Here is a 26,720-nt window from a genome sequence, read left to right as displayed (position 1 = left end):
CTGCCTCGTTGCTGCCTTTTTCTGCTTCTAAAACGCAACCACCACACCCCCCTAATCTTAATTAGGGTTATGTTAAGAGGGGGTGTGGGCTGTCCTAGCCCACATGGGCTGAATATGGGCTATCAGTCCAACATGGGTTCTCTCATCATATAGTTGGGGAGATCTTGACTATTGTTGAGGTTATTATCATGGGAGATTTATCAGATGGAGGACTAGAAGGAACGGATTTGAGCTTTTGGAGTAGAACCCGAGAGACCTTAGGAGATTATGTTCACCGCACTCTTTAGCTTCAACATTAGAAATGTGTAGTTCCTTCATGATTTATATTGCACAACCATTATATGGAGGAAGGTGGCGATGCCCTCAAAATTCCTCATCCACAAGTATTTTAACGGAGGGGCTCAACTCATGCACCGTCTTCTTCTGATCAAAACTCTCTTAACGAACGAAGACTGCTGGCCACAAATCTATATATCCACAAGCTCTGCAGTCATGGTGAAGAAGGCCACCAAGGAGCCACCCACAGCCCACAGTATTGATGTTCCACTAAGCCAGTCCTCGCCCGCATATTAATGCACAATAAACTAGCGAGACCACACAGTCTTTTGCTCCCCGACAACATGTGAAATCGACATTAGATTATTTCTGCTCATATCGATCCCCTAACAAGTCGTCTAAACCGCGGTATCGGCCACTTTCTTTTAATGTCTTTTCCTCGGAAAAGGTAAAATACTAGAAGGGGAGCACGAATTCCAAAGACACCACCGCGGTGGCTTTCTCTTCGACCTTATCCTTACTTCTCGGTGGAAGGAAAGTCGGAGGGAACCCTACGGTCATAAACTACATTATTCTTGATCCATTTGCTCACAAGAGTGCGCGCCTTAGGCCTTTATTTAAGGCACATCCCACTGTCCTCCACACTTCACACCCTCCTTCCATAGCCTAGCTTTCGGAGAAGATGGCCGCCATGCTCGGCACCACCCTTCTCGCCCTCTCTCTTTTCCTTTTCAACGTCGCCGTCAGCCACGGCGCGCTTCAGTTCGGGTTCTACACCGGCAAGTGCAAAGGCACCGACGTGGAGACCGCCATTAGAGGCATCGTTGCAGCGCGCTTCGCCAAGGACCCCACCATTCTCCCTGCTCTCCTCCGCATGCAGTTCCACGACTGCTTTGTCAGAGTAAGCTCGTGTTAGCTTAAACCGGATCGTGAAACGATCTGGACGCAAGCATTGCATGCGTTTGGAGCATTTCCACCTTCTTCACCTGTATATATCTTCCTCTTAAGGGCTGCGATGCTTCGATACTACTGGATGTGCCCAACAGCGAGAAGCAAGCAGGCGCTAACCAAAGTGTGAGAGGCTACGAGCTGATCGATGAGATCAAGGCAGCTCTGGAAAAAGCATGTTCTGGGGTGGTTTCTTGTGCTGATATCATTATTGCGGCTACAAGAGACGCTGTGGTCTTGGTAAGTGACAAAGAAAGTATACTCGATCTGCTGGTGTTGAAGATAGCCATCGTACTAAAAGTTCATTTTCTTGGACGAACTAAGGGTGGTGGACGGCGGTACGAGGTCCAAACAGGGAGGAGGGATGGCACCATCTCCCGTGCTTCAGATGTAAATCTCCCGGGGCCTTCCATATCAGTCTCCGACGCCATTGGGCTGTTCAACGCCAAAGGACTTACTGCAGAGGACACGGTTTTACTCTTAGGTAAGAGTTTATCTCCAAGCTAAATGTAGGATTTTTGCTTTAGCCAAATTAATCGGGGGATTAATTATAATGATGTCATGCAGGAGGTCACACGGTTGGAGTCACCCACTGCTCATTCATCTTGAGTCGCCTGTACAACTTCAACGGATCCGGCAAGCCCGATCCGACCATGGACCCTGCTCTTGTGGCCACTCTGAGGCGCCGGTGCCCTCAGAATCTAGTAGTCGACAGCCCTGTCAACCTGGACCAGAACGCTTCCAGCGCCAACACAGTGGACGACAGCTTCTACAAGCAGATAGTTGCGAAGCGGGGCGTGCTTCAGATCGATCAGAGGATAGCCTTGGACGCTGCAACCGGCGCCACCGTCGCGCTTCTTGCCGGCGGGCGGATGGACTTCTCCACCCGGTTCGGAAGTAGCATGGTCAAGTTGGGCGCCGTCGACGTGCTCACCGGAACGCAGGGAGAGATCAGGAGGTCCTGCCGAGCCCCCAACAAACGTACGCAGTCTCTTGGTGGCGATCCACTTGTGATCGAGCCTTTCGTCCAAGAACAACTACAAAGCAGTGCTGTCGTCCCACGGTGATGGTTTCAGCTTTGTTTATCTTGCGCCGTCCAATAAAATCTTTTGTCGCCGATCCAATCGTCGAATCCTACGAGCTGTTTGTTGCCTTGGGCGAGCCGAACCTTAACAGGAGAAAAAGATCAAACACCTGCAGCAAGCTTTTCGTGCATGGGTCTGATTAAAGATTTTTACCATTATTATTAAAATAATATATTTATTGAATTAAAATTAATAACTCTAAATGTTTAAAATCAATTTAATGTATTTATTGAATTAAAATTTTAGATTTTTCATCCCTATTAATCAAAAGAGAATTCCGTAGGCACAACGAATCCACGAGATGAGAGAACCTCATAAAAGAATAAGAAAAACTATTTTACGATTGTCTCGAATATAAATCTACTCTCGATGACATGAATAAGAATGACAATAATTTATTTTTATCACTAAGATATTAGCAAGAGGGGAGACTACGAGTTAAGAAATTATGTAAAATATTAGTTGAAGCAAACAAAATATAAAATTGATCAGTCAATTCAAATTCAACCGAACGAAATTAATTGGTCAATAAATTAGAATGGAATTTTGTATTATTCAATCTACGTAGCCAACGTTAAAGCTGGCACAGTCACAAGTCTCCTTAGCGAAGGTCAAACACATCATATCACAGCGGTGGTCGACCGCAGGCTGCCGCCGCCAGCAACAACGCGACTTTTCCCGTCACAATGAAGCTATTTTTTTAGATACGCTGGCCATGTTCACGTCCAACTCGAGAGTCCGACGACATGGCCTACGTCAAGTAAAAGACTAACGCGCTCATACGTCGATCGGCACTCTCGACGAAAATCTAGCGCTGTCCAATTTCGATTTGTATTTTAGATGGAGGGGGCTGTACGTTACCCTTACAAAATGATACTACTGTTTATGGACTCAGAATGCGATTGTCAAAGAGACAATTACTCCATCAATTCCGTGTCCTATACTTCAATGTTTTGTAGAACATTACCTCGTTGCTAGTTACGTTTCCCATCCAAAATGTTGATTCCGTCACGCTATCATTTTGTAGTTTTGGTCAAAGAACATTAGTAACCTATCACTGGAATTCTTTGTTTATCATCTTACTATATAATCTTACCATCAAGAAACTTGCAGAATCGGTAAAAGACTTCCTCGACTAGTAACATTTTGATTTCAATGCATCATGGTAGGTGAGGTCTCCGACGCATATAAATTCCCTTCCAAACCCTCTTCTCTCCCCACTCCAAAGCTCGAACCCTCCTTCCTCTCCTGCTCCGCCATTGTCACCACCTCGCCAACGCTTCCTCTGCAACCCTTGGGGAGAATGGGATCCATCAAGGACGTGCTGCAGCTGACCCCCGAGGAGGACGAGGAAGCGCGCATGTACGCCATGAAGCTGGTGATGGCGTCCTGTCTCCCCATAACTCTCAAGGCGGCCATCGAGCTCGATCTCCTCGAGATCATAGTGCGGGCCGGTCCCGGCGCCAAGGTGAGCCCCGCCGACATCGCCGCCCAGCTGCCCACCGACAACCCGCAGGCCGCCGATATGACGGACCGGATCCTCCGCCTGCTCGCCGCCCACGACATCGTGCGCTGCAGCGTCGAGACCAGCGCTGATGGCCGGATTTTGAGGAAGTACGGCGCAGCGCCGGTCTGCAAGCACTTGACGAAGAATGAGGACGGTGTATCCATGGCTCCCATGTGTGTGTATGCCGTGGATAAGGTCCTCATGGACGCGTGGTAATTTACAGACGCTATGTATATATAAGGTTCTCGTGTCGAGTCGAGATCTAACTAAATGAAATCGTGGAAACAACAACGGCAGGTACCACATGAAGGATGCGGTGTTTGAGGGCGGCATCGCCTTCCAGAAGGCCCACGGGATGGCGGCGTTCGAGTACCTCGGCATCGACCCACGGTTTAACAGTGCGTTCAACGAGTGCATGAGGAGCCACTCCACCATCCTCAACAAGAAGCTGCTCGAGATCTACCGAGGCTTCGACGACATCAATGTGCTCGTCGACGTCGGCGGCGGCACCGGCGCCGTCCTTCACATGATCACCTCCGTGCACCCCCACATCAAGGGCATCAACTTCGACCTTCCTCACGTCATCTCCGAGGCGCCACCCTATCCAGGTCCATCATCGATTACCTTCTTTTGGTATCAAACGTAAAGACCTTTACTCACTGGGTGGGTTGGTCTGCAGGAGTGGAGCATGTAAGTGGAGACATGTTTGCTGGTGTTCCACTAGGCGACGCCATTATTCTTAAGGTCAGATTGAACTGCTACATCGACTTACCGTGATACGTAATCAATTCTGATGCCATGTGGAAATTATATTGCAGTGGATTCTCCACGACTGGTCTGACGAGGACTGCACCAAAATATTACAGAGCTGTTGGAAGGCTCTGCCAGAGAAAGGGAAGTTGATACTGGTGGAATACGTGCTTCCAATGCTTCCCGAGCCAAATCTGACCTCGCAGAGTGTTTTCCCCATGGACGTGGGGATGATGATCAACTTCGGAGGGAGAGAGAGGACTCAGAAAGAGCTTGAGGAGCTAGCAAAGGCGGCAGGGTTTGCAGGATGCAAAGCCACTTATATAGCCATCTATACATGGCTCATGGAGTTCACAAAGTAGATCAAATACTTATATATATATATATATATATATATATATATATATATATATATATATATATATATATATATATATATATATATATATATATCTTGTTCTACCGTCGATGCATTTGAATTCATGTTTGCTTTTGTTTTTTTTTATATTTTTGGGTCTCTAAACCATCTGAATAAACTTTTGTAAGGGATGAAATTAAGATTTTATTCCACTGTCATAAGACTATTTGAAAAGGGTATATAAAGTGTACCTTTCGATATTATTTATAGAGTCTTTATCTAATCTATAAGTGCATTATCATTAGATTCCAGAGCTGCATCAATATTCATATGCAACAAGAACTACACTTATTTTTTTCTCTTTTATTATCCATACGATCACTATAGATTATGTATTATGTATCCATATTAAGTTCTTTAGAGGTCTTATCTATTTATAAGCAATAGCAGAAGGTCTAGAATAAATAATTATGAGAGTTTATCATATCAAATTCATCTTGTAAGAAATTCTACTATTATTTAACTTACTTTATAGATAATATCACATAATCTAGCATCTTTTTGATGCGAGTAATAAGCTTAGCGAGGAACCAAAAAGTGTACCGAGATTCAACAAGACAAACTGATTCTTTAGGTTTACACTCACGTACGTCTTCTTTATACTTGGGTCATGGAATTCATAAAGTTGAGACATCTCTATCTTGTGTTAGCCAATATTATCTGGTATCCAAAATAATCCTCCATCTCTATCTTGTGTTGCAAATATTATATTATCCAAATTAATGCTTTTATAAGAGCCGACGCATTGCAAACTATCCTTTTTCGTTATATATACGTATTAAACAAAAAGAAAATCCGACAGCCGTGTTTCTCATAAAGTTGTTAGATTGATAGGTCAATTTATCGTGTCTTATTCTTATAAGAAGATAAAAAGCTACTACTTCTTCTCCTTCTTTTCCCTTGGGTCAAACTTGAAAGCTACATCGACTTATAATGACGACGTCATGTGCTTATAGCTATGTCACAGTCCGAAGAAACATTTTGAGCCAGATGCCACGCGTCGGTGAGTGAAATGGACAAGTCAACGGTGACCGATCGCCATTCCCGCTCGAGAATAATAATATTCAGGGATGTGATTCAACAGCCGCTTCAACAACCGTCTTATTAATGAGCCATGTGCTGCCATGTGATGTGCTGCAACGATGTATAGAGTCTCACGGGTTGGTCATGGATGGCATGTACCGTATGAGCCCTTGCATCATTGGGTCACCAAGCATTTCACAAGTGCGTTGTGGGCTGTCGCACACATTCCACCACCTACGCGTCTTATCTCAACTCGACGGGAGTAATCATCATATTCCCCTCGGAATCATTGTGACTTGACGCCCAATCACCGAAACTAACAGCGGCGCAGCACCCGCCACGTCTGCCATCACCGTCATAGGCCAGTATAATACTTCACATCCGACGGCTCACAGGAGCTGTAAAAGTCATTTGGGAGCTAAGATGTGATGATCACATGTAATAGAAAATAAAAAATATAAATGAAGCAGTTTGCCAATGTGTGGGCCCCATGTCGACGGGAAGTGCGTCCCATCGTCAGGCGCCCATCACAGCCTTGAATGCCTGATTCCCCACATAAATGTCATTTAAACCCATGGAGAAAGGTGAGTATAAAGAAGAACACGGAAACCTAAGATATATGCTTTGTAAATCGTGCAGATACTAAGCCTTGGTAAAGGATACAACGGGACAACCGTGACATTGCCCTCTAAATTTGAACGTTACAATCCGATCCGAAACGTAAATTTAATACCTCCACACGATTCTTTTTAATCCATTTCTTTTTTACAACTGTGCCTAATTATGTAAGCAAAGAAATACGAAACGATTGCGGAGGGCAAAAGCGTCATTTGCGCCTGCCCAAATCGGCCAGCTTCCTTGAGCGGTTCGGCGCCAGGACGGCTGGGTTCCTGTGGTGGATGGAATTCGCCGGGCTACGGACGTCGCCGGAAAACACGGCCTCTGCAGGATGGCTTCGCCGTGATTCGGGTCCGAAGCTGACCAGCGGGCTCAGACACACAGAGAAACCTGAGACCGAGCTGACGCTGCGGTGGTCGCGATGGGTCGCCGGGAACCGCCGGATCGGCATCGGAGTCGGCCGACGCCAGTCGTCACTGAAGTACCCGCTGCCGTGGTCCTCGTCCTCGTCCTCCATCGCAGGCGACATTCCCCTCCCCACCGGCCGGCACGACCTCCTCACCCTCCACGGCGGCGCCTCCTCCTCCTCCTCCGCGCCCGAGGAGAGCTGCGTCGTCTTCTTCTTCTTCCGACGGCCGCGGATCAGTGCCGAGAACCAAGAGCCTGATGCTGATTCCTTGGGAGCTCTCAATCCGGGCTCCGCCGCGTCCGATCTACTGTGCCCAAATAGGGTCCTAAAAATGGAGAACCTGTGCCTGCGGCCGCCATCGATCTCCTCGAGCCTTTCGCCACGTGAGGCGGCGGCGAACGTGGGGCCGATCTGGGGGGTGCTGAAGAACCGCTGGTAGTGGTGGAGGAGGCGGAGGTGGCCTGGCGAGGAATCGGATCCGACCGATCGGCGGTGGGAGATGTAAGGGGAGACGGGTCGGTGGAATTCGTGGGGATGCCGCAGCGGGGAAAGGTCAGGCCTCCGGCGTACGTGGTAGCGGTTAGCGGAGAGCTCGTTCTGGGCGACGATGAGGGCGAGGAGTCGCTCCCGGAGGCAGGAGGCGCAGACGCCAACTCCGTACTCGTTCGGGTGACTCTTGCACTTCATCGCCTAGCCGCCGTAGCCACCTCGCCAACGCTACTCCCCCTTCGCCCGCAGCCTCCTGCATCGGCGACGCCCCTTCCTACACCCTACCCGAATCCGGAGCACCAGCGTCTGATACAGCGAAACGGCACTCTTCCTGGGTCGTCCGTTTCACGAATGCCAATAAATCGACATTTTATATTCAAACGGTCGTTGACGTTATCCGACGTAGTAGTTTAAGACGTACGACAACCACAACTACGGAAGTGGCTCCCACTACGTGAATCGTAACCTATTGGATGACTTGTGCAGGCTATACAATAAAAAAGATGTACCCGAGGATCAGAATACCTCCGATCGATGTGTCACTCGTACTAAACTGGCAAGTGACTGACGGCCGGAATATTAGAAATAATCTTCTACTCGTTTGTCGTTTCCCCAAACCAATACCTTCTCATGAACGGACAAAGGGCTAATGCCATGGCGGACAAATCCAATAAGATATGGAGGGTATACTTGTGGGTAATTTTTAATAGTTAGAAGTCATACCAGGATACATGTACTTCTCTCAAGTCGGGATAAATGTACCTAAATGCCCTTCAGGTCGTGGGGTGGTGTTCGCTGAAGGCGAGGGTATTACGGTAATACAAGGCAGTGATGTGATATCCATCAGATGTGGAATGGACGTTAGGGATGGGAAGAATAGAGGTGTGGTGGAGCGACACCGAGGAGTCGCGGTCTGCTAAGGAAACAAATAATAAATGGGTGGGAGGCAGGACCGCGGGCCGATTTAATTCTGTTGCGGTGGCAGCACCTGTCGCTGACGTTGCAAGTCGCGGGGAAAACAATATGGAGAAAATAAAAAGATAATATACGTGTAGATTCATAATATATATATAGCTCCATTATGCCCATAAAACATATCGTATGTACGCCTACGGATATCGAACGCGTTATCCACCGGACCGCTGCCTTGTAATTCCTGGGTCGTATGTATGTATGGTATGAATTAAGGGATAAATTCACTTCGAAATCTTTCATAGTATGGCCAGACGAGGTGGAAGAAATGAAGAATTCTATAATGCGCTTTGGCTCCAAACTCATCGTAGCAATGGGGCTACGGCAGACGATGAATCCATGGAAATCCTTCTTATGTTGTGGTTGGTGCTGAGCGATGGCAAAAACTAGCAAGATTCACGTAAGAGGAAAATTATAAAGCGATGAGATCGGAATGATAAAGTGAACTTATCATCAGAGCTTAACAGCGCATCCGAGTAAACGTTGCTATCGCAGCCATGTCAATCATTGAATATTAAATAATCCGAAGATAACTGAAATGAATGATAAGAAAATGATATAATTTAAATAATTTATTTAAGTTATTCTTGCACTACATAGAGACAAATACAAAAGGCATATGGTTTCAAAACTTCATGAACGTTAAAAAAAAAAGTCGTTGATGTCTTGATCGGTCCAACGTGATTAAAACTCATATGTATAGTGTTGCTCGAGGTACCTTAGAAATGAAAACATTGAGCTCTTGATGTATCATTTGTATAAAAATCGAGGTTGAAAGAGGTTTATCGACTCAATCCATTCGACATCTAAGTTAGTAGCCAAAGGTATATGAGTATGAATGCAAGTGGTTAAAAAGTGATCATCATTTTTATTATGTTGAAGATGAGATTTTATATATAGTCATAAATGGATGAAATATTCCATGAAATATTTCACAAGGAGATAATATCTAACCACCTCCAACAATCTCTCTTAGCCTTTTATTCATGCGAGCAACAAGAGAGGGGCCACTTTATAACCGTTTGGCTTGGACCCTTATCCACGTGGGCAAACAAGCGGAGGGTGACCTCTATCTTCCCCTTCTACCCTATACATCATATGGAAGTGACGTGTCGATCGATTACTAGATGATGATACTCTTTCTATCATTTATCCCCTCTCCCAAGGAGTGTTTTGAGGGCTCTCGCAAGAGAGATCCGAAGTGCAATGTCTAGTTCATCCGACACGTTAAACTTAGACCTCATCAATTATTCTCTGACTTCGAGCATTAGGCAAACACTGATAGGGTTGAGAGGCATCCGATCTACGCCTCCAATTGATGACCTTCGTCCCTCGGTAAGGGGTAATCCCTTGACTTATATTTTGTTCTCTTTATCGTTTATTCCCCAAGGCATGCTTCAAGGGTTCTCATAAGAGGGATATAAAGTGCAACATCTAGTTCAACGAACACATTAAGGTTGAACCTCCCTAATTATTCTATGACTTTGAGCATTATGTGGACGTTGATGGGGTCGGAGGGTGTTTGATCTATGTCTTGAATTACTGACCCTCGTCTCTCGGTAAGGGGTCGTCCCTTTTTGACAAGCTATCTTTAATACCAAATCAATCATTACCGATGTGAACTCGATCTTCCTTAGCATAGAGGTTGGCAATGATCAGGATCGATTCCCTAACCTTCGCGGCTCAATGGTAACGAGAAGGGAGGGTCGAGTGCCCGACCCCCAAATCTCGGGGGGAGTTAGAGACCAGGTTTCCTAACCTACATGATTCGAGCAGAGGTGGTCGAGTTTTATAATCTATCTAATTCAGTGAGGACTACAAACGTGTTGGGTCCAGTCCATATGCGGGCTTGGACAATTTGGGCCATAAGCCCAAATCAACTAATTGGAGATTAGAGAGAACGAAATTAGGGTGAGATTAGAGTAAGAGCGTGCAGAAGAGAAAAGAGAAGAGAGAAATAGAGAGAGAAAGTAAGGTTTCTGAGTTTTTCTGCTTGACGATCGGTGGCCAAACGTTGTCAATTTCGGCCCAAATTTTATGTGGAGAATCCTTGCAGCAAACTCTACAATCCTAACGGTGTTGATCTGCAGTTTACCCTCTCTAAGGTACTTTCCTGTGATATCCACTTTTTGAGACCTAGAATACTCTTTGGAGGAGATTCACCTATGTGCTGAAGATATGCTATTCTTGAGCTAAGATCTATGTTCTTGATGTTATTCTGATCCTCTAGTTATTCTAGAGAAGACCTACTGTAAACCTGTTATCATTATTATTGATGGTGAAAGTTTGAGGTGGACTACGGTCCCGTGGTTTTTCCCACATTGGGTTTTCCACGTTAAAAAGATTTGGTCTCATTGTGTGATTGATTTATTGCTCTATTGTTTATGCTGTGCTGATTGATATTAGCATTTTAATATCAAGTTGGTATTTTGATGAGGAACCTATTTTGATACACAAAGAGGGAAAAGAATTATTCCGCATTAACAGGTTTCTTCCCAACAAGTGGTATCAGAGCATCAGGTTGTTTGGTGCTAGTTTTCTTGTGTGATTGAAATGGAGCAGTCAGATGGTATGATTAAATTGAACTCATCAAATTATTCCACTTGGAGACGTCTGATGGAAGATTTGCTCTATTGCAAAGATTTGTATAAGCCTATCAAGGTTAAAGATAAACCTTCTATTATGGACGATGAAGAATGAGAAGTTCAACATAGAAAAGCTATTGCCTATATTAGAAGATGGATAGATATAAACTTGCATGAGCATCTTTCAGATGAAATCAGAGCTGATGTTGTTTAGCAAAGGTTAGAAAATCTCTTTGCGAAAAAGACAGTGGGAAATATAATTTCTCTCCTCAGAAGGCTTGTAAATTTGAAGTATAAAGATGGTGGTAACATTGTTGAGCACATAAGCCTATTTCAGAGTCTTGCAAACAAATTGGTTACTATGAAAATGAATATAGATGATGAGATGCAGGGATTATTACTTCTCAGCTCTTTACCAGAAAGTTGGGAAACGTATGTGGTGACTATTTGTAACTCCATTCCAGAGGGGACTCTAACCATAGATATGGTTAAAGACAGTTTGCTAAATGAAGATGCAAGAAGGAAAGAACAAGGTGAATCTTCTTCTGGTGCATTTGTTACTGAAAAACAAGAAAGACGTGGAAGAAGTCATAGCAGAAATCTATATGGTTATAGAGGAAGATCCAAGTCTAGAAGAGATATCAAATGTTTTCACTGTAATAGGCCAGGTCACATGAAGAAAGAGTGTAGGTTTTGGAAGCGAGAACATAATGAAATGAAGAAAAATGAGAAAGAAATCAGTACGATTGCTGCTGAAGGTAATATCACTATTGTCTGTGATGAAGGTTGTGTTAGCCTTGTAGCTCAGGACAGTAATTGGGTAATTGACTCTGGTGCTTCATTTCATGTTACTTCTCATGGTGATTTCTTTAGATCTTACAGTGCTGGTGATTTTGGTAATGTCAGAATGGGAAACAATGGTACATCTAAGATTGTGGGTATTGGAGATATTTGCTTGGAGACTAGTATTGGGAGCAAATTGATACTCAAAGATGTAAGGCATGTTCCAGATATTCGTCTTAACTTGATATCTATAGGTAGACTTGATGATGAGGGCTTTGCACATTATTTTGGTGAAAGTAAATGGAAACTCACTAAAGGTTCTCAAATTGTGGCAAAAGGAAAGAAGATTAACTCTTTTTATGTCATGGAAGCTAAGCTACACAAAAGAGAGATTAATGCAATTCGAAAAGGTGAAAGTATAGATCTTTGGCATAAGAGGCTTGGACATATCAGCGAGAAGGGACTTCAAACTCTTGCTAGAAAGCAGTTCTTACCAGAGTTGCAAGGTACATCTCTTAAATCTTGTGATCATTGCTTAGTTGGAAAAACACATAGAGTTGCATTTCAGACATATCCATCATCTAGAAGATCTGATGTTATTGATTTAGTTCATACTGATGTTTGTACTATGCAAACTAGAACTCTTGGAGGTGCTCTTTATTTTGTTACTTTTATTGATGACCATTCTAGAAAAGTTTGGGCTTTTGCTTTGAAATATAAAGACCAGGTACTCAATGCTTTCAAGGAGTTTCATATTAATGTTGAAAGAGAAACTGACATAAAGCTAAAGTGTGTTCGATCAGATAATGGTGGCGAGTACAGGGGTCCTTTTGAGAATTATTGCAGGTTCCATGGTATCAGGCTTGAGAAAACAGTTCCTAAAACTCCTCAGCAGAACGGTGTGGCAGAAAGGATGAACAAAACCATTGAAGAAAGGATCAAGTGTATGCTTTCCCACGCCAAGTTACCAAAGTCATTTTGGGGGGAGGCTATGAGAACTACAGTTGACCTGATAAATCTTTCTCCATCAGTTCCTCTGCAAGGTGATGTTCCAGAGAGAGTATGGAGAGGAAAAGATATATCTTATAATCATTTGAGAGTCTTTGGGTGTAAAGCATTTGTTCATATTCCCAAAGATGAGAGGTCCAAGCTTGATAATAAGGCAAAAGCATGTATCTTCTTGGGATATGGTCATGAAGAGTTTGGGTACAGATTATGGGATCCAGTGAACAAGAAGATTATTAGAAGCAGAGATGTTATGTTTCTTGAAGACCAATTGTTTGATGATGGTGATAATGTTGAGAAGCCAGAAACCTCTCTTTATATTCCTTGGAGTTTGGGTCCAGTTCCTTCACCTGTAGTTCATGATGATCATGGGGGAGATGAACAAGAAGATTGTGGTGAGAATACTAGTGATGATACACCTACAGTTGATGATGCTGAACCAACTGAACAGGCACCTCCACTACCAGTTGAGATTCCATTGAGAAGATCCACTAGAGAGCGACAACCCTCTACCAGATATCCTCCACATGAGTATGTTATGCTTATTGACGGGGGAGAGCCAGAAACTTACCAAGAAGCTATTCTACATGAGAATAAGAATGAGTGGGTTAATGCCATGCAAGAAGAGATGAGATCCTTGCTTGAGAATCATACCTATGACTTGGTAAAGTTGCCCAAAGAGAAGAAAGCTCTTAAGAATAAGTGGGTTTATAAATTGAAGACTGAAAACAATAGCTCACAATAGAGATACAAGGCACGACTAGTTGTGAAATGATTCAGTCAGAAGAAAGGTATTGACTTTGAAGAAATATTTTCTCCGGTTGTGAAAATGTCCTCTATCCGAGTTGTTCTTGGTTTGGCTGCCCGCTTGAATTTAGAAGTTGAGCAACTTGATGTAAAAACAGCATTTCTTCATGGTGACTTAGAAGAAGAAATTTACATGGAGCAACCAAAAGGTTTCAAAGTCAAGGGAAAAGAAAATCTGGTATGTAAGCTTAGGAAAAGCTTATATGGACTCAAACAGGCACCTAGACAGTGGTACAAGAAGTTTGATTCCTTTATGATGAGCCAAGGGTATGATAGAACCACATCTGATCATTGTGTGTTTATGAAGAAATTTTCAGATGATGATTTTATTATTTTACTGCTATATGTTGATGATATGTTGATTGTTGGCCATGATGTTGGAAAAATTGAAAAGCTTAAAAGAGAGCTAAGTAAGTCTTTTGCCATGAAAAACTTAGGATCGGTGAGACAAATACTTGGCATGAAGATTCTTCGTGATAGGAAGAAAAGGAAGATTTGGCTATCTCAGGAGACTTACATTGAAAAGGTTCTTGAAAGATTCAACATGAGTAAAGCCAAAGCAGTTTGTTCTCCACTTGCAGGTCATTTCAAGCTTAGTTCGAAACAATGTCCTACAAGTGAGAAAGAAAAAGAAGAAATGTCCAGAGTGCCTTACTCATCTGCAGTAGGCAGTTTGATGTATGCTATGGTTTGTACTAGGCCAGATATAGCTCATGCAGTTGGAGTTGTTAGTCGATTTCTCTCAAATCCTGGAAAGGAACATTGGGCAGTAGTGAAATGGATATTAAGATATCTAAGAGGTACTTCCAGGTTGTGTTTATATTTTGGTAGTGATGAACCTGTGTTAGAAGGTTACACAGATGCAGACATGGCAGGTGATACTGATTCCAGGAAGTCCACTTCGAGATTCTTGATGACATTTGCAGGAGGAGCAGTCTCTTGGCAGTCTAAGTTACAGAAGTGTGTTGCTCTATCAACCACAGAAGCATAATACATAGCAGTTACTGAAGCCTGCAAGGAAGCTTTATGGATGAAAAAGTTTCTACAGGAATTGGGCTTGAAACAGGAAGGATATACTGTTTACTGTGACAGTCAGAGCGCTATTCACCTCTCCAAGAATTCAGCATACCATTCTAGATCCAAGCATATTGATGTGAGATATCACTGAATTCGTGATGTGCTTGAGATGATAGAATTACAGTTGGAAAAGGTGCATACCAATGATAATGGTTCAGATATGTTGACAAAGTCTTTGCCTAAGGAAAAGCTTGAAGCATGTAGGCGAAGAGCGGGCTTGGTACAGCCCATCATATGAGCTGGAGGGGGAGAATTGTTGGGTCCAGTCCATATGCGGGCTTGGACAATTTGGGCCATAAGCCCAAATCAACTGATTGGAGATTAGAGAGAACGAAATTAGGGTGAGATTAGAGTAAGAGCGTGCAGCGTGCGGCGGCGTGCAGAGAAAAGAGGAGAGAGAAATAGAGAGAGAAAGTAAGGTTTATGAGTTTTTCTGCTTGACGATCGGTGGCCAAACATTGTCAGTTTCGGCCCAAATTTTATGTGGAGAATCCTTACAGCAAACTCTACAATCCTAACGGTGTTGATCTGCAGTTTACCCTCTCTAAGGTACTTTCCTGTGATATCCACTTTGTGAGACCTAGAATTCTCTTTGGAGGAGATCCACCTATGTGCTGAAGATATGCTATTCTTGAGCCAAGATTTATGTTCTTGATGTTATTCTGATCCTCTAGTTATTCTAGAGAAGACCTACTGTAAACTTGTTATCATTATTATTGATAGTGGAAGTTTGAGGTGGACTACGGTCCCGTGGTTTTTCCCACATTGGGTTTTCCACGTTAAAAAGATTTGGTCTCACTGTATGATTGATTTATTGCTCTATTGTTTATGCTGTGCTGATTGATATTAGCATTTTGATATCAAGTTGGTATTTTGATGAGGAACCTATTTTGATACACAAAGAGGGAAAAGAATTATTCCGCATTAACAGGTTTCTTCCCAACAAAACGAGAGGTGCGAGGGCTACCATCAGGTTTCCCAACCTCCACTCAAGTGGAGGAGGGGGTTGGGTTTCTCGATTGCCATGCCTTAGAGGAGGAGGGGGGTCATTTCCCAATCTCCACACCTCGGGTGGAGATGGACGGGATTTTTTGACCTTCATATCTTGGGTGAAGTTAGGCGTCGGGTTTCTTGATCTCCATGTTTTGGGCAGAGGAGGGACCTAGCCTCCATGACTCGGGTGAAAGAGTTTCCTGACATCCATGCCTCGAGCAAAGGGGGTTAGGATTTTTCAACATCCATACATTAGGCGGAGATATGGGTCGGCTTTCTTGACCTCCTTGGCTTAGTGAGAACCACAATAAGGGGTGCAAGTGCTGCTAACGATGGTCCATTGTCGACTTGCCCCTCTTAATATGCTCACTGTCGAGGCGGGCAATGAGAGGAGCCAAGGTAGGTAATAGGCGATGCGTAGGTGAGCTCCTCTTCTACTCATCCCCAAGGGACCCACATTATACACTAGGTCCATAACAGGGACATTGTGAAGCCCTTTGTAGCCGACCAACTTATCTTCTTCTGCTCGTTGTGAGGTGGGCTATGAGAGGAGCCGAGGCGAGCACCAAACTAGAGGTGAGCTCCTCCTCTACTTATACATGAGAAACCCACAATGGGCAATGGGTCCATGATGGGGATGTTATGAAGCCCCCCATTGCTGACCTACCTCTCTTCTTCCGCTCACCTTAAGGCCGGTTGTGAGAGGAGTCGAGGCAGGCTGCAAGCAATGCTAAGGTGGGCCCCTCCTCTGCTCATCCTCAAGAGACCTATGTCAGGTAATGGGTCCATATGGGGATGCTACAAAGGCTGCATTATCGATCTGCCCCTCTCATCATCGAGGGAATCACATCATATAGCAAGCCCATAATTGAGATGCTACGAAGCCCCTCATAGTTGACTTGTCCATCTTCTTCAAGTCATCATGAGGTATGCTATGAGAGGAGACGAGTTTGGTTGCAGGCGGTGCGAAGGTGGGCTCCTCCTTTGCTCATCCTTGAGGGATCCACATTTTTATTGCACAGGATGAGTTTTCGTGATATATGCCTCGGACATATTTTACATTATGCCTCCCATCATGATGGATTTTCTTCTTATGTGGGTTAGCTTTCCCGACTCACGTGTCTAGGACACATCTTACCTTATGTCTCTCATCGTAGTGAGTTTCTTATTACACATGTTGGATTTTTTTGATTCATGCATCTCGGGTATATTTTATCATGTATCTTACACTATGCAGGTCTTTTATTACGTAGGTTAGGCTATTTTGACCCTTGCACCTCGGACATATTATACCTTATGCCTTCTACCATAATATGTTTCTTACTATGCGAGCTGACTTTTTCTGACTCATGCATCTCGGGCATATTTTACTTTGTGCCTCCTATCATTTTGGGTTTCATCTAACATGAATCGGATTTTCCATAATCATGCACCTTGAGCACATTTTGCCTTATGTCTTTCATCACAATTGGTTTCTTTTTACGCGAGTTAGGTTTTCTCATCTCACGTTCCTCTAGCACATTCTGCCTTTTGCCTTTTGTCAAAGTGTGTTTTTTCTTACGTGGGTTGGGTTTTTCGAACACATGCCTCGAGCATATTTTACCTTATGTTTCTCACTACGATGAGTTTCTTATTATACGGGTTAGGTTTTCCCAACTCACGCCCTTTGTTGTCAAGGCAGAAGTTTGACACTTGAGGCATAGCCATCTCGACCCGATCCTAAGGGATGCCTCAAGAGTATAACTTTCTTAAGTTCATAATATGTCATGTCCTTGACAACACCACCCTTTTTGTTATTTTGAGGCGAAAGGTTCCGACCTCTTGTTCATCAAAAAAATTATCATAATGTGGTAGGTCGACACCATCGCTCTTAATTTGTTAAATGTGAATCTGCCTTTAATCATATTATACATCGAGGGGATATCCACTACAATGAATTCGGTTAATATTATGTTGATATAATGCTCATCACCAAATGTGATATACAGATTCATAATCTTGAGAGGCATGATAAAGTCTTTAGTAAACCCTATCAGTAAAGAAGTCATTAGAGTAAGATTATTAGTTGACAACTCTAAATTTTTAGAAAATATCAAGATAGAGAATATCAACGGAGCACCCTGTACCAATCGTGATCCTCTTCAGTCAAACATTGATCATCCTCATAAAAACAACTAAGACATCACTATGATTTGGGTCAAGATACTCTATCTTTTTCCTCTTGAACGTTATCTCCGAGTCATCATTTGTTCATGGGTGTTTTTCAATAGTAACTCAATGATAAGTTTTATAACCCAAAAATTATCCCCCCCCCCCCCAATTTGCCTTTCCATTAGTCCTTGAGATTGGGATGTGAGTTTCTAATGCTTTCAGATGAACCGCTTAAGGTGTCTCCAACATATAAGCTCCTCAATCTACTCTTTTAGATTAAGACACTCTTTTGTATTGTGATCGTAATTTAATAGAACCAAAAATATTTGAACATATCTCTTTTCACCAATAGGATCTTTACCGGGTGAGTCTTTTAAGAGTCTCTTCTCTTTTACCTACAAAAAGACTTCAGTTTTAGTTATATTTATTAGGGTCAGCTCAAAACTTGGGTGAAGTAACTAGGGTCATTCGTTTCTCTTTCACTGCGGTGACCTCAGGGTCGGGGATGATTGTGGTCATTCCTACTTTGGTCTTTTGCGTGACTCCTTATGCTTACCCAAAACTATTGCCTTAGTGGTGATGTATTAATTGATCCTTTGAAATGCCTCTTGTATAATTACCAGTGGTCTCTTTATCAATGATCGAAAGAGGTAAGAGGACTTTAGCTATATTATAAAGGTCTATATTATTAGTATCGGATGGGCATTTAGAATGTATCAAATCTCGCTCGTGAACCAAGTGACGAAATCTACAAATATTTCTTCCTTCGCCTACTGAAGACCAAAGAGTGTTGCTACTAAAGGCCACGAGCATATGTTCCTAAAGAAGTGAAGTTCAAACTCCCTCGTAAATTGAGCAAAAGAATTGATGGAAAGTAGCTTCATGCGGGTGTTCCATTCTCATGTTAAGCCTCTTAATATAATCCAAAAGGTGCAACATTATAAGACATTCGAAGTATTATACAATAACATTTGAGCACAGAAAGCTGTAATGTGCTATGTTAGGTTGGCATTGTCATCAAATGCCTCCAAGGATGGACAAAAGCTCATTGGAATTTATTCCTCCTGGATTTTCTAGGTGAACAATGATCAACCCGAGGTAGGGTCTACTAACGCTTCCTCTTTTGATTATTAGAACTCTCATCACATCTCCTTTAAATGTTGGACTATCTGTCACAGTTAGTTCTATAGGGAATCCTTTTTCAAATTTATTGATTAAGCCTCAGATTCAGACAAGGTAGAGTGGAGGTGCGGCCTACTGAATTCCATGGTTTGGGACCGAAGTACTACATACATGAAAACTATGGTAGAAAGAGGTTTCTTAATCCAGTCCCTCCAATGTCCAAGTTAATAACTCGAGGTGGGTGATTATTAATGTGAGTTATCGAAAAGTGATCATTCCTTTCATTATAATGAAGATGAATTTTAATATTTAACTATAAAGGGACGAAATATTCAATGGATTATTTAATGGGTCGATAACCTCTAATCGACTCAAACAATCTTTTTTTAGCTTTTTATCTAGGCGGGCAATAAGAGAGGAACAATCTATAACTATATGTCTTAGACCCTTATCCACGTGGGCAAACAAGCGAAGAGTATTATTTATTTTTTTCTTTTATCCTACACATCATATGAAAGTCACCAATCGATTGAGTACTTACTATAGATTAGATGCTCTTCTTGTTAATAATAATTATTATTATTATTATTATTATATCACTCGGAAGATACTATTTATCGGGCGATTCTCGATCCTTGTGAATCACCAAATTAAATATGCTAGAAGGGCTGCAATTGAAAGAGGGAGTCAACGGAGGAAAATTTCTTTTTTGCTCCCAAACAGTGATAGTGTTGGTGACTATGTCTTCCTGAAGAATGCACCAGACAACCTCACAATTGCGAGACTGCAAAAACACGATAAATCATGTGAAAGGATAATCTTATCGCTAATTGAGTTAAAATACGATATGAACTTTTAGCCAAATCTTGAGTATCCAAAAGCGGGTCATGGCAAACGTACGAGGGAGATCTTAGAACAAAATTAGCCACCTCATGTCTACATTATTCTCCAAAAGCAACCTCTCTCTCTCTCTCTTTCTCTCTGACTCTAACGTAAAAGAGTTGCTCAAAGAGAAAGATAGAATGATACCCAAAAACTGCATGGGTGCAGCAAACATAGACTTCTCGACGCCGTAGAGCAAATCAGTAAAATGGTTTTGAGAAAGAATAAATGCTGCTTGATTTTTACTAAAACATTTCCGGTTCAAGAACTGACAAAACAACATAAAGAATCGTTGAACTTAAGCGACAAGAAAAAGGCAACATAAAGAAAAACATAATGAGAGTGAGAATTGACACATGAACAGCAACAAAATGAATGGTCTCAACTACTCAGCGAAGTGGAATGAAAGGATGGGGAAGTAATACACCACAGGAGAAAGACTGACGCTCGGGGAGTGCATCGCAGCCGCCAGGCCAACGACGACAGAGCAATTCCCTATCAAGAACAGAAGAATGGGAGTAGTGAAATTAATTCTGCAAGTTCAAAAATATGCATACAATAATGAACCAAGAAAAAAGTTCCATAATAGTGGATTATAATTCAATTAGACAACCCATCCAGTCCATGTTTGTTATAATAAATGGAGAATTTTGGAGAAAAATCTTGTTCTAGAAGATGATCTATTTATCACGCAAGATAAAATCTAAAACACTCTATCGTCCCAAGTTACCTTTGCAAGTGAGGGGTTGGTCGTGCCTAAAAGGATATCTACTTCATTCAAATCATACTTGGTGATAATGTCGCGTATGCTTGGGGTCATGAGAATACTCGACCATATCATATCAAGGAATGTCATTATGAGATCTCAATGGCTTAACTAATATTCATCTCTGCATACAAACTCGTACATTAAATATCTACATGAAAGATATAATTAGAATCGGTTCAAAGTTTTAATTGATCATTTTTCTCTAAATGATAATTTTCTTTAAAGTAAATAGAGGAGTTGGTTCCAATAACTCCGCCAAAAATAGAGGAGTTGGCTTTACACTCTCTACTACTAATTTTACGTGAGGTAAATGAGAGGCCATTCTTTTGTTCGCTTCGGTGTGCCAACGTCAAGCCAATTGCTACAGGCGTCATGATTGACGCCAGTGCTATTATAAACATCGAGACACGACCTTTCGATCCGACGGCAGCGGTGGTGGGTCAGGAGCATCGAACGGCGTGACGCGATTGGACGGTGGAGGAGGAGGAGGACGACGCCGCAGTGGGTCCTGCTCTGGGTAACTGTCGCCACGCCTCCTGCGGAAGGTGACCGCATCGCGGGACCCGCGGTCGGCACCACGCGGCGTGTTGCCCACGGTTCGGGACGCTGAACTCCGTGCTTCCTTGATGATTCGTGCGAGCATCGGATGGATCAGCGGGGTCGAGCCCACGTTGCGGCCTCTCCATCACAGACGTCGGTTCGGCTTCGGATATGTTCTGGGAGCGCGCCACGCGTGGTGAACAATGTTTGAGCCAACGCAGCGGATCTCCACCACCACCCATAAGAAACAATATAAATCCCCCTTCCCCGTCGGAATCAATCGATAGGCGAATCCAATCCGCAGGCAGATCTGGAGGGAAAGGTGCGATTCTAGTCCTCCAGATTTACTCCTTTCTTTGACCGCAGGATACAAATGTTTTCGATCTAGTCTTTGTACCCGAGTTTGGAATCGAGCGATCGGAATATTACCCTTTTCTCTTTTTCTGTTTTGGGGATTACGAACAGTTTTTTTAGGATGTCGTTTGCTTTCACTGTTAATTACTGTATCCAAGATTGTTCTTTCGTTGTTTATTCTTGTCTTAAACATAATACACGTATATGCTCTTAATTCTGTTAGAAAAAAAAAGGTAGATCAGCGTTCTTTAGTGATATCGAGAGGGATTCTTGAGTTGTGTTAAAAGTTCGCCAGAATGAATTGATTGAATTATATCGTGTAGTTTTGATTACGTACAATTGAATTTTGAATAAATAGAGAAATTGAATGAGGTATAAAGCATATAAATAACTTTTGCCGATCTTTTTATATTTCAGACGAAAGAGGGATTTTCCATTAAAAAATTGGTTTTTGTTAGAAAATTCATCAATATGGCTATTTGTGTACATATATTAGGAAAATGAAATCTGGGTAAAAGATTCATGTAGCCGACAGTTGGAACTTACGAAGACTTTTGTTGTTGTTGTTGTGAATCTGATTTAAGCAGTTGCTCCTCATAAAAGGTAGCTGAGTCTTTAGTGTCCCCAGTATGACTTGAATGCTCTCTATGTTTAGAGCAAATAAGAAAACAATATAGGCATATCTATGTTTCAGACACCACCTACAATTTGTTTCTTCTAATTCCTTTGCTTTTGATCTCAGGATACTTCTTTGGTTTCGTTATGCCATATTTCTTCTGTTGTTGTTGAATGGTGCTCCTACATGCCCTAGAACTGAACACCACCACTAGTTAGTGTAATGGGTGAGATGATGGATATAGAAGTTCCTAAGGAGGTTGCCAAGCCCATGACCGTCTACGTATGGGACATGGATGAGACGCTTATACTGTTTAAGTCCTTGTTGGATGGGACGTATGCAGCGGCCTTTGATGGTTTGAAGGACACAAGAATCGGTGTTGAGATTGGGAAGCGTTGGGAGAACCACATCCTTCAAGTTTGTGATGAACATTTCTTCTACGAAGAGGTCAGTTTGTCTAAAGCTGCTACTTTTCTCTCGTTTGTTTTACTCTGTAGATCTTGCTGTCTCTGTCATGATTTCATTAGGATGGAACCTTGTTTGATCGGTCACCATGGACCCTTGGCATTCCTATCAACTTATTGGGGCACTGACTGATTTAGAGGGCCAGGCAACATCTTGATGGGATGTAGGATACTCGGAATGGCATGCATTTAAGGGCTGATCTAGTAGTTAAAAATTGGCAGCTTTAAGAGTTCAATTTGAAATTACGAGTGTATAAAATAGTTTTTTTCCTCCAATTTTTTGTGAGCACACTGGTCTTAATCAAATTTTGATTTCTTATCCTGCTAGCCCATGCCAACGTCAGCACACACGTCACCTTTTATGTAGAATATGATCTATGAATAAGAAGTTTAGTATTTGTCTCTCTATGTTCCTGGCACTACTCATATTCTTTCTCACTTATGTGTTGCAGATTGAAAACTACAATGAGCCATTTCTTCATTCTTTGAGTGAATATGATGATGGGCAAGACTTGTCGAATTATGATTTCAACAATGATGGGTTTTGTTTTCCATATGATGATTCCAACAAAAAGAAACTTGCATATCGACATCGCTTAATTGCACAGAAGTACTCACAGGTGTTGAAGATAGTTTTTATTTTTCAGTCCGTTTCATATAAAAATGTCAAAATGATTATCACATCTGCAATACCTCTCTGCATGTCAACTTTCATTACAAGTTTCTGAGAAAAAAAAGATAAGGATAAGAGTTGCAGCACTTCAAAATGCTCTTACAGTACTTATTAGGCCCATCTTTTGAGGAAATACTTTCATAAAACTTAATTATGCCTGATTTTTCCTCTTTTACTTTGAACCTTTCTTGTAGTTTGCTAAAGTTGTTCCACCTTAGACTGATTGATTCAACTTCTTAGTTGAACTGTCTTGTCTACAGGTTGTCGCCTCTTCTCTTTTCTGAATATCTTTGAAGCAGTGTTCTATCTGACTCTTCTTCACAGAATTTTTGGCCCGCAAAAGCTTTTGATATCATGTATGGACTTTCTATTGCTTGTAAAATGTTAAAGAGCATGAACAGAGTTTTAATACTGTGATGTCTTTGCAATCCATCTGTATTCACTGTATGTTATTCCAAGTGTGCTGTCATACAGCTTTGGAATATTAAATTTTCAAAACTTGGTAAGGCATCTGTCTGTGATTGTCTTGCAGAAATATGATGTGGTTATTGGTTGACTTTGCTACTACTTATGATACTGTTTACTCTTTCTAAACTTCCTTATATTTTTTTAATTAGCACCTAATTCTCTCATCAAATAAAGATTTTTTAGTCATGAATAGATGCAATTGGCTCTGATTAGGGTAGTGCCTTGTCAAAAGCAAACTATACCTTATTTGGTTAAGCTTTGAATTGGAATTATTGAATTATGGACCTCATATGTGGTCAAGCTTGGCCCATCTTGGACTTTGGTCCTTTTTTATGGAAAATGAGTACAACATGAATTACATGGGTTTTCTTTTGTCATAATTTTTACTTCGATGATATGCTTACTGCTACATATCCAGAAATATGCAATTTAATTTGCTTGATTAATGTAACTGTTTTATCCCTGTTTTTATGGATAGGATATCTTAATGTATTTGATAGTGGACTCTCGGTTAATGCAGGGTTTAAATAAGGTACTCGACCAAGAGATGATTAAGCTCTGGAATGATTTATACAATTCGACTGATAACTATACAGATGGTTGGCTTTCTTCTGGTATGTATTTTGACTACAATGTTCTTCTTAATGTACATACAACTATCAATTGATCATGGTTTAGTACTCTTTCATGTTTGATCTCATTATGTTTGAAATATCAATCCACCTAATGCAGGACCGAGTAGAAAACTACTAATTTATATAATGTTGTAGGAGCAAAAATTTTAAAAATTATGAACCTTTTGTGTATTGAGTGTTTTTTCTTTTCAAGGCCTATGTTCCCAGAGAATGATCAGTATCAACTTGGATATTCAATATTATTATGTTCTTTGTGAACATATTATGAATTTTGTTAATGTAGCTGCCGGTTTCTGGCAACTTTCTTTAAAAAGATTTCTGCAGCTAAGGCCATTAAAAAAGTGAACTATTAAAGCACTAAATCTCGAATTGATTCTTCAATTTCTAATAATAAAAAAGATGAGAATCTTCCACAATCGTAATGCAGTAGATTTTGCTTTCTTGTGCTCACCAGTTTTCATGATATTGATGCTTTTATCTTTATCAGCTTTTACACAGTAAAAGAAATTTTAAATTTTTGTTCATTGCAGGACATGCATTGTTGGAGCAAACTATGGGTAAAACTAGCTTTTCAGCTAGTGATCTTTCGTCAGATATGGAACCTGGATCTATCACAACCAAATGTCAAAATATCAATGTCTTAGTCACTTCAGGAGCCCTGATTCCCAGTCTTGCCAAGTGTTTGCTTTATCGGTTGGATGATGTAATCTCGGCTAATAACGGTAAGTGTTTTCTTTTTTTTTTTTTCCTTTTTTTTTGTTGCTTATTTCGATATGGATAACTGTATCAAGTTTTGTTTCATGGTTCAGAAACTTAGGGGAAAAAATAATAACAATTTAAGGAGAAAAAAAAGGGAAAAGAACGGATCAATGTGGGTTACAGCATACTGGCTGACATGGAAATTGCTAAATTGGCTATACTGAAGGCCATAAAATTTAGGTGTGTGCATATTTTTTTATACTTTCTGCATGAGATACACATCTTGTAAACTAGGTCTACTTGTTCTTAGTTCAGAAAATTGAGATTGTTCAAGGTTTCTGGATACGGTATGCATATGCTCAAACTCATAAACTCTGGTCTTGTTAGCCCTTCTCCGGTCTTTCTTAGATGGATAACTTGGTTCTCCCATGGAATGGCAATATAAAATCCATTTATGTGCCTTATGCTACTAAATGCATATTGATGTAGTAAATCGAATAATCACATATAAGATTTGCACTGCATGGGAGAACTATGTTTAGCGCTGTTTAATATGTGTGATCATGTTATCCCATGAATCATGATTATATCTCGGAGCATAATCAATTGTGTATAGTTGAATGTTTCCGTAAGAATTGCTAAAATTTACATTGCTCCATAGTTTACAGCTCCTGGGAAGTAGGGAAGCTTCAATGCTTTTCATGGATCAAAGAGCGGTTTGGTGGCCCGAATGTCCGATTCTGTGCAATTGGAGATGGACCTGAAGAATGTGAAGCTGCCCAAGCGATGAGATGGCCATTTATCAAAATAGATCTGCGACCCAGTAGCCCTCATCGGTTTCCAGGACTTGATATGAAAATGGTTGGGAGCTATATTGATGTGATATACGGAGCAGCAGATGCTGGTGCAGAAGAAGAGAAAGAGTAATTGGATGCCACACATCCACTGAACCTGTCCCTTTGTTCCCAAACTGTGACCAACTCTTCTGCTTTCTTCCAACTATGATCTGAATGAACGAATCATGGATTCACGAGCTTTTTCCTGCACATAAGGATTTGAATAGAGTTGCGAGGAGGATAATTCTCTGTAAATAGCCATCCTTTTATTGGTTTTTTCGAGCTTTATGACCAATGCTAGCTGCTTACTCGTGTAGTTTATGTAGCATAACTATCCATTGCTCGAATGGATGGTTAATTTTGTATAATACAGTAGAGATCTCATTGTGAAACTTTCATATTATATATTATATTAATATGACTTGAAACTTTGTAAATTAATCTTCTCTGTGAAAATTTTAGGTCAACCATCTTTCAAATTACTTCTCCACATTTATGTAATTGATGTGACTCTCACATAAAAGGGAGGATTGATAGAATGGATGAAAGAAACGATGTTCCACAGGGTCAATGAATCAAGCCCCAAGCTTTGCTATATGTACATTAGATATGGGTCCAGGTTTCTGTGATGTGGAGTGCAACCACTCTGAGGATGAGATTTGATTCTTAAATTTTAATTTAGTCAACTAATAATCAAAGTTTTAACTAATTAAATTAATTATCATTCTTCAAAACTTTAACCTTTGGTAACCCTAAAAAAGATGAG

General features: G+C 41.5%; 4 protein-coding genes across 4 annotated transcripts; 3 read left to right on the top strand and 1 right to left on the bottom strand.

Moving 5' to 3' along the window:
• The first annotated feature begins 928 nt into the window (after positions 1-928).
• On the top strand, positions 929-2,348 carry LOC135605410 (peroxidase 60-like). The gene is made up of 4 exons (XM_065095465.1): positions 929-1,177; positions 1,285-1,464; positions 1,549-1,708; positions 1,792-2,348. The coding sequence occupies exons 1-4, from the start codon at positions 959-961 to the stop codon at positions 2,289-2,291; spliced, it is 1,059 nt and encodes a 352-aa protein (XP_064951537.1). The 5' UTR covers positions 929-958; the 3' UTR covers positions 2,292-2,348.
• Positions 2,349-3,511: 1,163 nt separating this feature from the next.
• On the top strand, positions 3,512-4,955 carry LOC103974304 (caffeic acid 3-O-methyltransferase-like). Its single transcript, XM_065094602.1, has 4 exons — positions 3,512-4,028; positions 4,114-4,424; positions 4,496-4,560; positions 4,635-4,955. The coding sequence occupies exons 1-4, from the start codon at positions 3,613-3,615 to the stop codon at positions 4,926-4,928; spliced, it is 1,086 nt and encodes a 361-aa protein (XP_064950674.1). The 5' UTR covers positions 3,512-3,612; the 3' UTR covers positions 4,929-4,955.
• A 1,657-nt stretch (positions 4,956-6,612) lies between these two features.
• On the bottom strand, positions 6,613-7,875 carry LOC135604952 (uncharacterized). Its single transcript, XM_065094601.1, has one exon. It carries the CDS (start codon positions 7,719-7,721, stop codon positions 6,834-6,836), a length of 888 nt encoding a protein of 295 aa, XP_064950673.1. The 5' UTR covers positions 7,722-7,875; the 3' UTR covers positions 6,613-6,833.
• Positions 7,876-21,406: 13,531 nt separating this feature from the next.
• Positions 21,407-26,395, top strand: LOC103972185 (eyes absent homolog). Its single transcript, XM_009386423.3, has 6 exons — positions 21,407-21,531; positions 22,306-22,626; positions 23,096-23,263; positions 24,305-24,398; positions 24,950-25,141; positions 25,780-26,395. Exons 2-6 carry the CDS (start codon positions 22,402-22,404, stop codon positions 26,043-26,045), a joined length of 945 nt encoding a protein of 314 aa, XP_009384698.2. The 5' UTR covers positions 21,407-21,531; positions 22,306-22,401; the 3' UTR covers positions 26,046-26,395.
• The last annotated feature ends 325 nt before the right edge of the window (positions 26,396-26,720 follow it).

The sequence above is a fragment of the Musa acuminata genome, chromosome BXJ2-2 (assembly GCF_036884655.1).
Source record: "Musa acuminata AAA Group cultivar baxijiao chromosome BXJ2-2, Cavendish_Baxijiao_AAA, whole genome shotgun sequence".
NCBI classification, from domain to species: domain Eukaryota; kingdom Viridiplantae; phylum Streptophyta; class Magnoliopsida; order Zingiberales; family Musaceae; genus Musa; species Musa acuminata.
Note: the sequence above shows the minus strand (reverse complement) of the source record. Positions and strands in the feature narration are given on the sequence as shown.

What these genes read in the sequence shown, in the direction of transcription:
- LOC135605410 (XM_065095465.1), top strand. Translation starts at nt 959, where the DNA reads ATGGCCGCCATGCTCGGCACCACCCTTCTCGCCCTCTCTCTTTTCCTT. An exon ending in CAAGAGACGCTGTGGTCTTG is followed by an intron (nt 1,465 to 1,548) that starts GTAAGTGACAAA and finishes GGACGAACTAAG; the next exon opens with GGTGGTGGACGGCGGTACGA. An exon ending in GGACACGGTTTTACTCTTAG is followed by an intron (nt 1,709 to 1,791) that starts GTAAGAGTTTAT and finishes GATGTCATGCAG; the next exon opens with GAGGTCACACGGTTGGAGTC.
- LOC103974304 (XM_065094602.1), top strand. Translation starts at nt 3,613, where the DNA reads ATGGGATCCATCAAGGACGTGCTGCAGCTGACCCCCGAGGAGGACGAG. An exon ending in AAGGTCCTCATGGACGCGTG is followed by an intron (nt 4,029 to 4,113) that starts GTAATTTACAGA and finishes CAACAACGGCAG; the next exon opens with GTACCACATGAAGGATGCGG. An exon ending in GCGACGCCATTATTCTTAAG is followed by an intron (nt 4,561 to 4,634) that starts GTCAGATTGAAC and finishes ATTATATTGCAG; the next exon opens with TGGATTCTCCACGACTGGTC.
- LOC135604952 (XM_065094601.1), bottom strand. Translation starts at nt 7,721, where the DNA reads ATGAAGTGCAAGAGTCACCCGAACGAGTACGGAGTTGGCGTCTGCGCC.
- LOC103972185 (XM_009386423.3), top strand. Translation starts at nt 22,402, where the DNA reads ATGGGTGAGATGATGGATATAGAAGTTCCTAAGGAGGTTGCCAAGCCC. An exon ending in AACATTTCTTCTACGAAGAG is followed by an intron (nt 22,627 to 23,095) that starts GTCAGTTTGTCT and finishes TATGTGTTGCAG; the next exon opens with ATTGAAAACTACAATGAGCC. An exon ending in TTGCACAGAAGTACTCACAG is followed by an intron (nt 23,264 to 24,304) that starts GTGTTGAAGATA and finishes CGGTTAATGCAG; the next exon opens with GGTTTAAATAAGGTACTCGA.